At 36.4% G+C, this 18261-nt stretch overlaps 1 protein-coding gene across 1 annotated transcript in view; it reads right to left on the reverse strand.

Annotated features, from left to right (window-relative positions):
* Positions 1-18261, reverse strand: part of cntn5 (contactin 5) — a 134275-nt gene that overhangs the window by 40327 nt on the left and 75687 nt on the right. Inside the window, exons 7-8 of the mRNA XM_055028705.1 lie at positions 16372-16575; positions 7134-7236 (exon numbers count right to left, since the gene is read on the reverse strand). Of these exons, the coding sequence (XP_054884680.1) occupies positions 7134-7236; positions 16372-16575 (307 nt within the window). The remainder of the gene's footprint in view (positions 1-7133; positions 7237-16371; positions 16576-18261) is intronic.

Genomic DNA, 18261 nt, shown 5'->3' on the forward strand with positions numbered 1-18261 from the left:
CAATAAAATCCAGCACGCACAGTGAGGAGAAGCATTTATCCCCGGGCTCTGCTCTTTATCACTTCCTGCTCTTCTACACAATAAACACCAGAAATTGAAAGCACACACATTAGACTGTATTCAAGAGCCAGTGTGGTTACTCAATCCTGAGGGGGTGCAGCAGGCCAGACGAACAAATCCAAAGAGCAGTGAATTCAAAATTATTTTTCTCACTTTTTTAATCCACTTGACAAAGAAAATTCTTTGCATATCTGTGAACATTTCTTATAAAGAATAAACTAGGAATTTCCTAATCAGCATTTTTGTGTTTGACTTGAGTCACAGAAGAATAATGCTGCGTTCCAGTTGTACTCGAAACAGCAAAACTAACTGGACCACCCTTCGAAGTCGGATTTCCCACTGGAAAACTGGAAGCAGCTCCGACTTCCCCGTTATGACTTATAAGGCTGACATCACCCATTTCTCCTTTCCTCCCAACAGCAGGAGTCTGATGTGGTGGAAACCTGTTTATTTCACAAGACACACATGTAAGTGTGCATCTAAAAATCAATGGTACATTTAGCTTCTCTGAACTAAACTGAGCAAAAAAAAAAAGAAAAAAAAGTGGTGTTTGCTTATGGAAAGTAAAGCTTAAAATTATGTTTGTAAACAATGTTTATTTGCGTCGCCATGTTGAAATTCTGACTTCTAAACTACAATGTTATGTTGTCAAACCCGGCTCTGTTGCAACTTAAATTCAACGCAGTGAAATTTCCTGCTAAAGCAATCTCAATCCGATTTTACAGCAGAGTTACAATATGAATACTGTGCAGTGCAGTGACAGAATAGTTCCATCCTCTCCCCAGTGCACAAATGTAATCAAGCACCATTGGATGCTTTTTAAGATCTGCTTCAACACTTTGATGGACTCTGGAACATTTGTTTTGCTGCACAGGTGAGGTCAAGCTTACACACTTTTGCCAAAAGATTATCCTTCAGGAGTTTTAGTCAGAGAGGAAAATGCTGGTAGTTCAACAGCCTCAGACTAAACTAAAAAACATTTGATGTTCTTTTTATGAAATGCTGTCACTTTTACATCGAATCTAACAGGAAACACACCTTGCAAAAAGTCGTACTGTTTTGTCAGTGCATAGAATATTTTAAGACTTGAGGAACATTGGAATTTTAGTTTTATTTTTTTGCCGATGTAAGATGACCTCTTTGGTCAGCAGTTGCTTTCACCTTAGAACTCACCTGTGGGGGTATTTGTGTCCAGTATTATTACATCTTAAAAGCTTACCATCACTGAGGCAAGTAAGGCATTGAGTTTTTTAGATGTTGGTTTGTTCTTTCCTTGTCTGGATGAATTGTTGAAGTGCGAGTAAATTTGGTAGGCTGGCCACTCCTGGGAGAATTCACTTTTCTCTACTTGATAGCTCTTACTGAGGTTTCCTGGAGTTCCAATGCCTTGTAACCCTTTCCAAACTGATGGATGTTTGTGACTATGTCTTTTATTCTTAAATTTCTTCATATTGGGACAGGTTATGTTGCTTTGTGAAATCTGTTCGCCCACTTCATGTTGTCAGACAAGATTTATTGAGGCGATTTCTTCATTCTACGGGTCTAATGGTAAAAAGACCAGTTGAAACTGAACCAATTAAATGTGGTTAACATGGGAAATGCAGGAAGTTTAATTTGAATAACTTTTTCCTTTAGATTATTTTTTTAAATTAATAATTGTGCAATAATCTTAAAATAAGTGAAAAAAATAGGAGGCAAATTTATTTTCAAGGACTGTCGATGTCAATCATTGATTGTTTGACCGCAAACTTAACACCTTTTAAAATCCTTAATTCAAGGGCACATACCCTACAAACGTGACAAATTTAGTGTTGAAACAATCCACAGCCATCTTTTCTTTTTCGGTAAAGAATGTCCATGTAGATTCACATGACGGATGACTTCCACATGTGGAGGAAGAAAGCCCTATAATGTGTGCAGAATCAGTCATCTTATGTACGACAAGTGGATTTGACAGGTCCCTGAAAGATGGAAACATGACACCACACGGAAAACCTTCACCGAATCCATCAATCATTTAGTCTTGATGGAAATGTTTTTTTACCCTCTTTGCTAGGACGGCGAATTGTCCTTGGCTGGCATGGCCTTGAATTAGAATTCAGACAAAGTTTCATGCAACAGCAACAGTTCACTTTCATTTTGGACTGGACTGTTGTAAAACTAGAGTTCTGTATTCCTGACTTAACAAAAGCTGCCTGGTGTAATGAAGATTTAAGCACTTGGGGATTGAGCAGTGACGCAAATTATACTTCCTAATGGACAACCCTGGAGACTTTTGCTCTGACTAAACTCTCAACAAGCGCGAGAACAGAGGAAATCTATAGAGACCTTGAGGGGTTGGAACATAACGGTGAATCTTTGAGAGTCCGTGGCAGGATTTCTCTTTGGACGCTGAGTAATGAGTGCTGGGACTGTACAGGCTCATGGCCCCTGGGAGCAGCACAGAGAGAAAATGGGCCCACTCATTTTAAAAGCAACAAACCCTTCATGTCAGTATCCACTACAGCTGTTGGCAGAAAATCCAAAACTCTGGTCCTTCTGCTCTTTCAAACTGTTCAAGCTAAGCATACATGACACTGGGAAAGGGTTTCACACTGGAGAGTATGTAAGGTGTTGGAGTTTTCAATTTAGGTCTGTGCCTATAGGCGGGCTGTGTAGATTACATCTTAATTAGCGTTTCACACAATTGCTTTGCCCTCATCTGGACTTCTTTCATAATAAAAGGTTCAAAATGGAGTCTAAGACCTAAATATGATTGAGAATTAGATTCTTTAGCACCATCACAATCTAGATAATATCCTACAATTTAGCTCATTTTCTAAACTCCAAATATCCAGATCCCTTTGGGGAAGTTTAAGCCATCACAAGTGGTGAAACAAATACACATTTTACCTATGCGATATCAACCCAGACAACTACTTTTTAAGCACATTAACCACAGCACAAAGTGTATAAAATGGGTTGCGTTAAGAGCCACTCTGATGCTGCTGATAATGTGGTGCTGTATCGCCCAACAGAGGACAGCAACTGGAGGAATTTAAGAGCTTGATTCCCACTGGGGTCACTGAAACTAAAAGTATAACAACTACTCCACGGCTATTTGGATAAAAGCACCCGGTACATCCCATGTATCATCCTTTAAGAGGATATGAGTGGGTTGAATGTGTAACTCCTCACATATACAAGGCTTTTTGAACCACAATGAACTTCACACTTCAGTATGTGTTAAAAATGAAGGCAGCCAACAGTATTTCACTTTTAAACTTGTTTTATAACACCGAGGAGACATAATCTTTCTGTGAATAAGGGTCGTTAGTGTGTTTCAAAATCTAATTTATGGATAGAAAAATGACATTTACTGACTACGAATTATCAAGCTGATTAACCACTCTGAAGTTACATAGTCATCCCATATAAAGCTATCGAGGCCACGCCAGTCAAGGTCATGTAGTTCAACAACATTTTTATTTCAGCCAGCTCTATGTTTTGATGAAGTCACAAAAGCCTAATATTTATCAGTAAAGCCAATAAGGCCAGTCCTTTATTGAGCGTGTATCCTATATAGTCGTCATGTTGCTTCTGTATAAACCAGAAACTGAGCATAGTCTGATTGTCAAGGGAGTAGCATAGTTCCTCAGATGTTCAGCCTGAATTTACTTCAATTTTTGTTTTGTCTCATTTGTTCACCTGCATTATTTAATCCAGCAGGACAAATAATGTACACTGTAAACTTAGTGTATTAGGGATGTATCAATAGTTTTAGAAAAATTACATTTAGATACAACAACATCAATAGTTCATGGAACACAAAAGTTACAAATTTCACTTGACATGAAATTGTGTTTCTTATGCAGCGATGAACAGCTAACCGATACTTAACATGACGTCAAAACGTTTTAATAGCATACAAATTGTACAAAGAAAACATAAAATGTAGGCATTAAGCCGGTTTATGTTAAATGTTTTATTTCAGACAAATTGCTTTGTGTTATGGTTTGAAAATAAACATCTTATCTTAAATGCAGACAAAAAAAAATATATGATTGTAGGTTTCAAGACAGCCACTGTTAGGTCAAATTTCATTTCTATTACAGGAGATGAAGTGGAGATGGTAGAGGAACAAATAATTTGATGTTCCTGGTAGTAGAGAATTGTCTAGACAAAAAGTACAAAGAGTAACCTGCAATTATTTATGCACAATCGTAAGGCTCCCTTTACAAAGTCTTGACATCCTAGTTAAAGATCAATTAAAAGGTTTACGATATTTTGATGAGGTAGAACCTCATGGGTATAAGAAAAGCAGAAATAGTTGTGGATTAAAAACTTTCCAAAATCCTTAATAATAAAAAGTTGAATATTTATATGTTCGACATTTTGCCATGATAAAATTCTGCTACCACATTCAGTTTAGCTCAGTTTCTATCCAACTATTTCAAGATTAAATTTTCAGGGTTTTCCATTTTGAATTTAATACTGCAGCTACATTCCCATCAGGAAACAATCCCAAATTATCCCAGTTTCTTTATGATACCAGCAACTTTGAAAGAAAAGCAGCTTCTGGTACCATGAGTTCATCAAACTCTCAAATTAAAAGAAAATCGTTTTTGCTCTGCTGTTTTCTTAGATCCTCCTCCCATTCTCTTTGCCCTTGAAAGTGGCCTCCCAAGGCGCAGCCACTGGTAAATATCAAATAGGCAATATCATTAAGGAGCTTTGGCAGTAATAAACAAAGAGCCTTTCATGCCCCAGCAGGGTAGTAGTGCCATCATACATATTGATCAACAGTGGTACAAAACCCATTTTAACTTCATTTTCAGCACTATATAAAGACTGGCATGTCTTAATTTGGTGAATTGATGAATCATTCATCTCTGCGTACAAGGGGGACTCAGTTAGATCACTGTCAGACTGAAAGCCATCGCACACAAATTACTTCAATGAGGGAAGCACAAGGCAGGAGCAGAAACTGTTTGCCTGTTCAGCAGGAAGTCAGAAACCACTGCTTAGCTTAATAAGAAACACTAAGCAATGGGAGATTATAATTCAGTCTATTTACAAAATAAACTGATAATTAATTTATATTTACGCAGGGTTTTTATTGAAATAAATGTACGTAGTATGTGATTTTTGATCTGTAACTGATATGCTGTTTATACTTAAGATATACAAACTGTATCAAAGAAAACTTAATTCAGTTGCTTTGATAAAAGGTTTGTGCTTCTGATCTGTCCAGACAAACACAAATCTTTGAATCCATTTCTTTCTTGCTTTCAAAGTACAAAAATGTATTCACGTGCTTATTCATATTGTGGTCAATTTGAGTCCATTTAGAGGGTCATCAAAGTGTAGCAAACATTTATACACTGTTCACTTTCTCAGGCGTCTAAACAAAGTAAGAGTTTATATGTGTGTAATTTGGTCTTATTTTCAACACAGCTGTTCTGTGAAAGCTACAGGGGTTCATTAGAGAGCATTAGTGAACAAACAGCTACATGAACACTAAGGGACGTAAGGAGTGTGTTGTGGAAAAGCATATTTTATTTAATTTGTTCAAAAATGGAAAAAAAAGAGAGAAGCAAATGCAAAACATGACTATCCTTCCAAACAAACAATCCAGAAGATGATTAACCAGGGCAGCATTGAAGACAACCGGTTGGAACATATGAAACCCTGCCTCTACCCCTGTCAGATAACCACTGACGCAATTATTTTATCATTTGAGATAATTACTGACATGTGAGGCGGACAGTTTCTGAGAGATGCACCGAGATTAGGGCTCCCTATACTTTAAGTGTCTGTGTTTGACCCATATAAGATGTGTGCGTGTCTCTGATAAGTAGGATGCTTACCATGACCTCTTAAAACAGAACCCAGATAGAATTCATGCCATTTTATGAAATCTTTTCCACCCTAACAGTTAATTATCATTATTGAAGCTTATTGAGTTCTATATATAATCTGGTAAAGTTTGAGCAATTTTGCAAAGACAACTTGACAAAAGTTTGAACCTTTTTTTATTTATTTTTATCTCTCGTAGTCTGATGTAAGTCTGTTTTTAACCAAATACTGAAGGAGTTTTCACATCTGATAGTGAAGTTGGTCTGAATGGGAAGCAAAATGGCCACGTTTGTCACCTTTTCTGTTGGTTTGCTTTCACACTGTATCGTGTAAATGAACCAAACCCAGTGAAAAACCTGAACGCTCCCTCACCTCTATTGGTGCTACACCAAGAAACACAAAAACCTATGAAGAAGATACTGGGTGCAAATTCCTTCTTCACAAAACGTAAACAAAACTGTAGTGGGGTCAGATTTTAACATTTGTAGGATTTCTCTTTTGTGTGTGAATGCACTGTGTTACATTAGGCTGTATAAAAAGTCCTTTCTGAGATAAAAATTCAACCATGTTGTGTTATTTTTATTCCAATAAAAGAATCAAATGGTTGTAATGGGAGTTTATTTTAAAATGTTACCATTTCGTGTGTGTATTCTATTCATCACGACAGTTTTTTTAAGAAGAAAGTGACAAATTAATAATGTTTTGATATAAAAAGGCGATAAATAGTAAATCACTCAGCAACTCCCCCCTAGTGTGAGTGGATTTGTTCTCTAAGGATAAAAAGAGTCTCTGACAGAAGACTTTTAGCAATTTATTTTCTTTTTCCCCCCAAAAAAACCCACATAACCTTGGCTTTCTTTACAAAAAACCCCGAAAGCAACCAGGAAACATGGATACATTAGGGCTCTCAATTATAAGAACACACGGATCCCTGGGGCTGAATTCCCCATTCTTGCCCCCCGCTACCCGCTATTGCACTTACATGCCATCTAACTGCAGAGCCATGATGCTGCACTTCTTAACACTCACTTAACATATCGCCTGCAGTCAAGATATGCCTCCTTTCCCTTCAGATAATGGAATAATGAAATTTAAAAAAAGAGGAGAGAAGAAGAACACAGGGCAGCGCTATCTAAAGGATCTCCCAGCTCCAGTGATGAGAGGCTACAGTTCACTCATCTTGGTGATTAATAAACAATTATCTATCTTTGTGCACTTTGTCTGCGCTTACTTACTTCCCCAGAGCAAAGCACTCCAGCCTGACAGTCACTCCTTTAGCAGCCAGTACAGATGTGGGGAAGTGCACTTCAATTTTGGGCTCGTATTCACCCATGACACCTAGAAAAGGTTAAAAAAGAAGAATTGGAGACATTAGAACCCAGCAGATACAGCTACAGGCATCATCTTTTCTTCCATTCTCAGTTATTCTCTTCCCTTCTTCACTGTTTGCTATAAAGAAATGGACAAGCATTGCTTAGCAGTGACAGGGGATTTCAGTCATAACATATTTAAGCAGTAGTTGTGAAATAAGCCGACTTAAAGGCAGCTAGAACTCAAATCTTACTGAACAGATCTTATTAATGAATGTAAGAATACAGCTTTTAGTTACAAAATGTCCAAGCGAAAGCATAATTACATGTTTATAGTAAATTATGTCATCTTAATGTACCTGTTGGCAAAACAAAAAGGTACAATTTATGTAAAATAACTAAACTTCAACCCATCAACATAAAGTGCCAATTTAATGTCATTTAGTGAATTTCAGTCTTAGTTTTACAGCTGTGTCAGGTTAAAATATAAATTAAAAATGAAGTTATTTTACTCACTCGATGCAATAATTGAAACTCAGTGATTAATTACATTTATTTAAGCAGTTTTTGTTCCTATGCTACCAATTTACATCAATGTGAAAAATGTTTAAATACGATTTAATTCCAGTAAATACAGAAACAACTATTTAATAATTTAAAAGTTTGCTAATGGATAGTTTTATCAATACATTCCACTAAAAATGGTTCTTTGAGGACAAAATTTATCATGATATTGATTTTAAAATACATTTGACACCTCTTCTCTGAAGGTTGCAGTCATTCATATTGTTTAAGAAGTTTTCTTCTACCACAGTTTTTCCATCCACAGAATTTTCCACACAGCTCTGTGAATGGAACACTTCTTCACCAACTCTCCTTCTGTGGCTTTTGCAATATTCTGCCATAGTTAAGGTTTTGGCCACCATACTGAAAAGTATTTGTTGTTAAAATTACTACTTTAATTAATCTGATGCAATACTTAAATTTTCTAAGTTAAATTTTGGGTTTCAATCAACAAAATTTAAATGTTTAAAATGTCAGTGTGGATAATATCTGAATATCTCTAAAATAATCTAAATAATATAGGATGTGATAATATTGAGCTGTTGACGTTTCTGAAATCCTTCTTGCTAAACCAGCAGGTGGTGACAATTTTAATTATTTAAAAATGTTGGAATCACTGAGAAAGAGAGCAGGTGCCAAGCAGCATATTGCAGAATGTGTTGGAAATGGAATGGAAACCCGAAATCTGTCAGGAGAGAAAAAAAAAGCCCCCAAAAAAGACAAAGAAGGATGATGTACCAGCAAATATTCTCTAGTGAGAACAGGGAACAGAGCAGCGCTCCATTGTCCTCCAGAATTAGTAATCCAGTCCACAATTCACAAACACATTGTGAAGGACAAAAGTGATAGTGTGTTATCAGTCCTGCTAAGTGCCGCGATGCCTAACACCTTCACTCTAAGTCACAGCTAGAGGACACACTTGTTTGTTCATCTGAATGTTAAGCCGACCATCTATTTCCATTTACCGGGATGATGTGTCAAATGGCATTGAGCAAATGCATAGTAACAAAGACAAACACTGTCATCTGGGATCTAATTACTATTATCATTTTTACTAAATAGGAGTTTAGGATATGAATATTACATGAGCATTTCTCTTTTCTTTGTCGAAAAAGTGTGAATCTCAACAAAACCAGTCCACACCTGAACCACTGGCGACTCCACTTCCTGCAGGAATACGTTTCAAAACATATCATGACACTGCAGGGAGTGCTGCTTCACATGCATTAAGGAGTATATGATCAGGAAGACAAATGACTGACATGACATTTCAGAAACCATAATTACAATTTTTACGCGCATGTGACATTTTTTATGTAATAAAATGAATTCAGCAGAGGAACAGAGTTATTGAATTGTGGCTCGATATGTATGAAAAAAAAGAGTTTTATGATATTTGTCTCAAAGAACTTTTCAATTTCAATTTCATTCCCAACATTTATGGCTCCAAAGCAGCCCTTCACGTATAATGAATTTGTAATATTTCACCAGCTCTGGTTATAGTATATTCAATATTATATTCAGTCTCAGTGGTTGGCCTTGATAGGACTGTAAAAAACAAAGTTTAAAGTGGATGCCCTAAAACATTCTCGGCCCGCCTCTTGCAGCATGGCCATAAATCTGGCTTCTGTTTCATTTATTAATCATAGGAAAATTATATTTTTTTCTTTTACGCCATAGTTTTCCTCAAACCAATTTAAAAGTAATAAGACTGAGCCCTCAAGATAATAACAATGAAAAAAGTTTCTTCTGTGGTTAGATGACCCTAACGTAGAAGTTTGAGATTATAGATAAGAATGAAAAACACTAAAGATAAAGACATGTATTTACACTGATATACTAATTTCAGCAAATAATTTGATTTAATGTGAAAAACTTTTTCAGCTACACTGTATAGTATTTTATTCAAAACAATCTGGGAAGGTTCAAAGCATGGCATAAATCCAGAAACAATATTTTTTTGCAAAAAGCTTAGAATGTGTCTATGTATTTTGAGGAATGATCCATAACTTACATATACAGTTATCTGGTGTCAACTGTATACGTCAGGACCACATCCTGCCCTGAACAGCTCAAATATGTAAATACTTGAGTCGCTCCGTAAAAATTTTCTTTCAGATAGTTTAGAAATGCTCCATCACAAATAGGGACATTTTGGAATCAAAATTCATAAAAACATCTCCAAACAGACAACTCTGCAAATATTAAATCATAAATAGGCTGGGGATGGTCCCTTCGCACAATCCATCTCGTCATGTAGTATTGTCAGGTACTTTCTGTGTACTTCTTTGAAAAAAAACCATCAAATTCACATATTTTATAGATCAACTTTTACAAATTTTATGTTGCATACCGCAAGTGTGGGGGCAAAAAGAAAACTTTACACCATCTCTTCAAAGCTCCAGGCAGGTGGAATGCAATATGCCTTGACATATTTAGAATTGTCTTTTTAAAAATAAAAGCTGGAGAGTCTGCCATCTCCTGCAAAGCCTAGTCTGTTGTAACTGGCTAACTCTTTGTCCAAATGTAAAATTCACATTGAAATCAAATGAATATGCATCTCTAAGTGCCTCAGTAAGTCATCTATTTTCCCAAATAGATTTCCAGGCAACACTTTAAAATACCATTAAGAACACACACAAAGCAAGATTCTTTTGCCATTGATGCGCTAGCTATGAATAGCTGCATATTTATGACATAAAACGTAAAAATTCTTCAACATCATTTGCAATGCCTCGGAGACTTCAATAATGAATGATTGCACAGAACACAGAAAATGTGCCTGTGTGGAGATGGCATCGTCCTGAAAACATTACGTTTCTCTGATATTACAGCCAGCAAAGAAAAAATGTCTTGTAGCAACAACCGTAGTGACAAACCAATAACTACTATTTATCTGGAAGCAAAACATAACATTAATTCAGGGTCCATTCTTGCACTTGTGCGGTTAATATTCAGGATCAATTTCCATAATCTCTGGTTGCTGTTGCCTATTGTTTCAATAAAAATTCAACACGCAAAAAAAAAAAAAAAAAAACATTTTAAAGGAAATGCTTCTTTAGAGCAGATGAACATATCTGCAAGAACAGATGCAATGCCCCATTTCAAAGAAAGATAAAACAAAAGCAAGCAATATTTTGGAATAAACAAAGCATATGCCAACACTTTTGCATGGTGAATCACATAAGAACAGCTCTAAATCTGTATTGATTTCAACAAAAGACTGTCATCAGAATGGTGGAAGATAGATGTTCAAAGGAAAACAAAACAAAAGATGTAAGAATATTTTTGTAGATTTTTTTAAACTAATCATTTTTATACACGGTATTTCAGCAGTGAAGCATAATAAAAGTTCATCTTTAGTCCTTTTTCCATGGGTGGAGGCGGGTTGCAGCAGCACTATTAATGTCCTTTAGCGGTGGATGATGGTGCCCAGATGCTTGCTTTGATTGAGACACTCAGGGCTGGAGCTGAGAATACACGAATCACACACAGATTCAGCGTAAGAATCTGCCGTGTGATGATCACCAACTTTTAGTAAGGCACAGATTGCACAGTCTAATTGGTCAGAGTCCAGTGACTGAAGGGGGGTAGCAAACAACATGATAACATTTGGGATGATGTGCCAGTGCGATGTGCTGGATTTTACATCCAAATTCACAATTCAGAAGACTGCCAAGCATCACAAGACATAGATAGCGAAAGTGTCAGACATTCCTGCTGCACAGCAGAGGTTTGATTGTGTTAATTGGAGAATGTAAAGTCAGAAAAAAAAAACATGCAAAAGCAACAAGAACATGCCAGATGTCAAACAGGTCTATTTAGGATTATTATTACAAGTTCATTGTGCATTAGGTACAATGAATTTGTACCTAATGCACAAGCTCATTAGGTAACTTTTATACATTGGTTGTCATAATATTATTACCATACAGCATGATACACATAATCAGTGAAAAAAAATGTAGCTCCTCTTATTCTTCCCTACGATCTTATAGCCTTGGCTGGCTATAAGATCGTGTAGAAACACACCACTCCTGGTCAATCAGGTCTTAGCACTGTAAATCATACTCATGTATGCGATGCAAATGTTCAACTGGCAGAGAAGCAACATGCCATTAAAGAAATTGTGTTTATTTGCAGTGGTCTATGCTAACTAACCAGCACATTCACTATAGGCATCATTGGGTGGAACTAGCTATAGCCTACCAGAGAGTTCAGGGTAGGGTGTGAGCAGAGAGTACCCAAACTTGATTGACAGCACTAAGAACCTCCTCCTGGCTCTTATCAGTTCTTTCTGACTGAGCTGTGCATTTCTAAAGATGGCAATAGAAAATCTGAGGAGCTTAATTTTTTCACATATTATCCGTCTTATATGATCAGGACAGTTTTATCAAAAATGTAAAATATAAAACTTACCTACTTTAACTTTAAACAGCAAAAAGACTAGAGACTATTTAGGTGTTTTTATTTCTCCAAAGACAAAACTAAAAATGCTTGTTTTACCTCTTTGAGGGGATTCCAATTGCGTGTTTAGAAGTATAATATATATTTTTTAAATCTATAGGAGTGCTTTCAACACAACAAAAGAATGTGAGCTGTTCAAATGCTCTTAGGTCATATTGGTGGGAGATTCATTCAGAGCCTGACTCACAATAAGGCTATTTTATTCTTACATTCATCCTTTAATCCACAGTGAACCCAATTACATGATGTATCGTAATTGTTTCTTTCCTTCTGCACTGCACCCAGAAGCAGATTATTTGTTTTACAGTAATTTTGAAATAACATTGAAGTTTTTCACATTTTAAGACAACCTTGAATTTCAAAAGATTTTCAGGGAGATTTTATATAATTAAGACACACAAAGCAGTATTGTGAAGAGGAAGAAAGATTTTTTAAAATGCAGATAAAAATCTGAAAAGTCAAGCTGTTTTTTATTCACGTCCCTTTAGTCTGACCTTTGTAATTAAAATTCAGTGCAACCAGCTGCTTCCAAAAGTCATTTATTTAGAGAATCGTGTCTAACTGGGTTTAATTTCATCTCAGTTCAAATATAGCTGGTCTGTAAAAGCCCCTGAGATTTCTTTGAGAACACCGTAACAGATTCCTGAAGACCAAGAAACACACCAGACAGGTCGGGGATAAGGTTCTGGAAAGCTTTAAAATGTTCGGATATGAGGTAATGGGTATAATGAATATGAAATGGATTTTGCAGTTGTCCTGCCAGCAAGACAACTCTTACTGTAGTTTTGTACCCAAATCTGGCAGAGATACGGTAAATTAACATTGTGCCGAGTCTATTTGGTCTTTTGAGAACTGGTTTTAGTTTAACTCTTTCAGAGTTATTTCAGCAAGCGATTGGTACTACTCGGCAAATAAGTACGTTCAAGACCTTCAAGTGTTGAAACGACTCAATCTCTTCTAGACATAACTCTAGAAGAGTTCAACTAAAACAAATTCTGAGAGTGCTGACTTACAATGTTGATTTAACTCTACCAAATTTGCTACAAGTCAAGATGAAAACAATGGCTTTCAATACATGTTTAGGACTCCTGGCTTAACCACACAGTCAAAGTCAGGAGTCCAGTCAAAGTTCAAATGTGAAAAAGTTCATGGGAGGTTTTTCTTCTGATAAATTTAATCAGAGAGGAAATGAGTCAGTAACAAGTACAGAGATGTTTTCTGTCTTCATGACTCATTTTTGCTTTTCAAAACTATGAAAAACATAGATCCAGTTGTGTTTTTCTATTGTATTCTGTTGCATTTTGTAAGAACCTCAATGAGTGATAGTTTTCAAACCAGTTCTCAAAGCGAGCACAAAAAGAGCTCAGGCTGTACATGTTGAGTTGAGCTTCTCAATCTCTGAATGAGTTTTGCACGTGACAATATCACAGTGTCAGAGCTACTACAGTAAACAGCACAGCTATAAATTCAATAATGTGTGCCCATCAGAGCTACTACAGTAAACTGCTTATGAAGGTTCCATTAGCATAAATTCTTCCTTTGGTTCCTTTGAATGGTTTTCTAGTGGCCTCTGACAAGATCATGGTGATGTTTCTGAGCACTCTTCCATGCATTATTTCTTTAGTTTCAAGATGGAGCTCTCCCCTGTGCCGTTTGTTTCATAAGCATACACAAGTTTCTACGTAATTCAAACGAAAGCTTTGTGACAGCCGTTCTGCATCTTTAAGCCTTTTGTTGCCAGGTCTGCTAGAGTTCTTGAGATCATTATTACATTAAAAGCTCAGGCTCCACATAGGTGGAATAATATTGCCATTAAGGGCTTCTAGACACTGCACAGAGTTCAAGGTTGAATCTGTGGGAGTAACACACTTAGACAACCTCAGACCTTATAATTTGCACTTCTTTACTGACATTATTTTGGACATAAATGTTTGTGTTTAAGAATTGATGGCTTCAGGAGCACAGAAGAACTCTCCACTACTTTCAAATAACTTGTGCTTTTCTGGCGGAAAAAAATAGATAAGGTGATTGGGGTGAAAGTCAAAATCACTGTAAACAATGCCATTAACTGCCATCTTCAAGCAGATCAATTCTGGTGTACTATTCTTCTATTTTTACCCCTTTCCTTTTTGCGTTGATGTGCTCTACTCCCAAAAGTGGAGATAAGAAAGACCATAGATGTTAGCTTAATAATAATTAATAAACTGTCTCCATGGTAGATTTTAATGAATATCATGATATATTTAGTGTTTGAACTATTAAAATGTGCTGCTCTAAGATTTTTTAGGCAGGGTCTCAAGTATTTGCTAATTAGAAAAATGCAGATGTATGCAGTAAATGCTGCTGGTGGTAGTAACGTTAACTGCTGCCATCCTCTAGCCATGCTAAGCTCTAACAAAGTGCCAGTAAAGTTTAAAATGCAAACTTTGGGGTCATTTTCTTGTTTTAAAATTCAGTTGTGAAATTGCATTCAACAGAGCTGTGTAGCACTGACTATACTTTCTCACACACAGTTTCATACCCCCCTTGCTTCTGATTTAAATAAAACGGCTTATTTTGAAAATGTCTAGCAGAAATAATTTTCTGCTCTGAAACACAGTGCCTTTCTCTGCTAAATAAACAGACAGTATTATAGTAATTTATACTTCTTAAAAAGAAATTACCACTGGCTAAATGTAGTATCAGGATGTCGGGACTTTAATTGTATGAATTTGCTGAGATTAGTAGATTATTTTAGATCTACTGGGAAACCATGACATCTGGCATTTAACGTTCAAGTCCAAGAATGAATTTACAGGAGTAGCAGTTCCAGAATAAAAGCAATGACGTTACATTGTAAATTTTTTATAAAACATACATAAACATGAAGCATTATAGAAACATATATTTTTTTACATGGATTTGCAACCACTACATACACAAAAGCAATAAACTCACAAAATAAATATTAATTGTTAGAAAATGGCAGATTTAATCTGTTTCATTCCTAAAGAAGATTCTACATAACATAACTGCAAGCAAGCTTAATGTTTTTAGTGATTAAAAGTTAATTATTTTGACTAAGAGATTAATCTGTTATCTAATTAAAAATACAAGTGCTTGCAAAACGTCAATTTTATATGCAACTTCTTTGAGTGTCTCGCTGTAGTGCAAGACACTGTTTGCAAAGGGATGAAATGTTTTTTTTCAAATGTAAAAAAAAAAAAAGATCCATTACATATGAAGAGATAGGCGTTTTGCACAAATGTATGTGACTGATGCTGCCAAATTAATTTCCCTTCCCATCATTCATCGATGGAAAAAAAAGACAGATCTTTTTTTCCTCCACAGTAAAGAGCTGATAGAAGACTGACCGCGTGCCCCTCTGACTGCATTTTGCTTTTCGTTTAGCAAGAGACACAAACTAATTTAGCATGGTTGTGTGCAAAGCATTATGCATGTCTCACAGGGCAACTTCAAACACTTATGCAATTAAGGAGCAACAAACTTGCTGGGAGGAATGTAATCCTCCTGCAATGTCAGGGAAAGAATTTAGAATACAAATGGTATTTCACAGCTTCACTGGGTGTGTAATCACACTGGTTTGTATGAACTTTGACAAAAGGCCCCTGTTTGATGTGATGGACATTTTGTTTTGCGTCAAGTCAGAGGTGACCTGCCTCCAGGTGGTATTCACACCTGAATCCAACAAACAGTTTGGGAGCCTTACTCCTGAGTGGCAAAAATAAAAGACAAAAGCCCCATCCACGGCAAGGGCCATTGATTTAGATAATTTTATGCAGGAAAATGATTTCCCCGATGGCCATTTTCACGAAAGCACATTGTGTGTAAAGCGGGCTCCCCCCACCCCAACACTAACGTTAGAGCACTGCTTACTATCTCCATAAATTGTGGATCCTGTTCAAAACACCTTGAGGCTTCCGGTGTAAAACTTCCTCCAAACACATTACAGCATGATATAGTGCAAGATCTTGATGTAAAATCCATCCCAGATTTTTATCTGAGCAAAAGCAATCCAGCGGCAGAAGGCAATAGATGGATTTCTGAAAAGCCAGCGCTGCAATCTGATCAGCCGAGCAGAGAGAAGACTCAACAACAGTCTGCATATCATTTAAGAGCTAAAAATCCTCACCGTCTGTTTTCAGTGTCAAGGGAGTCGGAGGGCTCAGAACCCTGGTGCTCGTCACCACGTTCTTCACCAGACAGATGTAGCTTCCCACATCCGAGGGCTGAACTTTGGAGATGTACAGGTTCCCTGTGACCTGGGAGATGAAGCGGCGACTGTCCTCAGCGACAAATGAGGGGAATTCATTAAACACCCAGCTGTAGATTATCTCTGTGGAAGAAAAAAAAGAGTCCATTTATGTCTTACATTCGTTTCCAAGGCTGACCTACTCAGTATGCATGAGAAAGTTCAACCCCTTACTACATAGAAGTGTAATGGTGTGAAACGGAAAATCTACTGGCGTATTATACTGTATCTTTTAAAAAATATCCAGGATTCACTTTATAGAATACAGTTAAGGGGTTTTTAACTCATATGGAGCTCATTTGAATCCTCAGGTGATATCTGGAACTGGGATTCAGTGTGATGGACCGATTCCAAAAACCGTGTGTGTCATCATTGTTTAGGCTCACAAACAGGTGGAGTTGCAGCAAAATAAACAGGAAGAGATCAAGCAAAGGATTATAAGACCTAATCATTTTTGAGTACATGGAGAGTCTTGTAGGCCCATTTGAACTTTACATATTGTTGCAATAAAACCAAAAATTGTTTTTTTTTTTTTTTTTAGATTTGATGTGACAGAACCACACAAAGTTAAGTGCATTTGTGAAGTGAAAGGAAAAGGAAAGTGCACGGGTTCTGAGTCAATTTGTTGAATTACGCTGCAATTACAGATGCAAGTTCTTTGGGATATGTCCACAAGCCTTGCACCGCCAAAAACTCAATTTATTGCCCCATTTTTGCGGATTCGCTCAAACTGAGATTGAATGGAAAGCGTCTAAACAGCGATTTTCAGGTATTGCCACAGATTTTCTATTGGATATAGGTCTGGATTTTGACTGGGCCATTCCAACACTGGGATGCACTTTGAGCTAAACCATTTCATCTCCGTCTGTAGGTTTAGGGCCAAGATGGAAGTGGAAGCTCTACTCAAATCCTCTGCCACCTCCAAAGGATTTGATCAGAATTTCCTTGTATTCAAGCCCAGTAGTTTATATACTTTCTATGTTTTCAGTGTAATCAACAATTTCTATTAATATAATTTAGATCTATTCTGCTAAGGTTTAGATGTTATTAATGTGCTGATGTCAATTTTACAGGGCATAAATTACTTTATGTCAATATCTTATCAAATATATGCTGATCCTTCTGCACATACTCGGCTCAACAATCAAAGATGAAGAAGTAAGAAAATGCAGTAAGAAGGAAAGTTCTAATCATTTACTACCTTTACTAAAACTGCTTTTTTTACTACAACATAATCTTTGCCAAAAAACAAAGATCACAGCTCTGGTAATTTGTCTTTAAAGTGTCGTGTTTTCTTTCTATCAACATGGAGTGATATTTGCCAAAGAGAAACATCCAAACTGTTCTGAGCTGAGAAAAGGGAAATACACTTTTCACAGCTCAGTGATTGCCAATGGAGACCTATTTAAATTTGAGTGGATTTGAACGTCTTTAAATCCTCCCACACCCAATTGAACCCAAACACAGTTTAAAGTCTAATACAAATTTCACTTGTGGCATTCTCCGACTCACAAGAACATTCATCAAAGTGGCACATTCAATGCTTCTGTCCAATCAAAATATATATTTTTCGCTTGAATATTCTTTATTTTGTTAATGTAATTCTCACTAGAAATAAAATGCGCATTAATATAAAATATCAACTGCTCAGAGTGGCAGATTCTTTTTTTCAACAAATTAAAACAAGGAAGAGAAACATTTTGAGTGAATTATGTACATAAAACTAATAAAATCTATTTTCCTCAAACAAGAGTAATTATTTTAAATATT

The sequence above is a fragment of the Poeciliopsis prolifica genome, unplaced genomic scaffold (genome assembly GCF_027474105.1).
Source record: "Poeciliopsis prolifica strain line A6 unplaced genomic scaffold, Auburn_PproV2 SCAFFOLD004, whole genome shotgun sequence".
Classification (NCBI taxonomy): domain Eukaryota; kingdom Metazoa; phylum Chordata; class Actinopteri; order Cyprinodontiformes; family Poeciliidae; genus Poeciliopsis; species Poeciliopsis prolifica.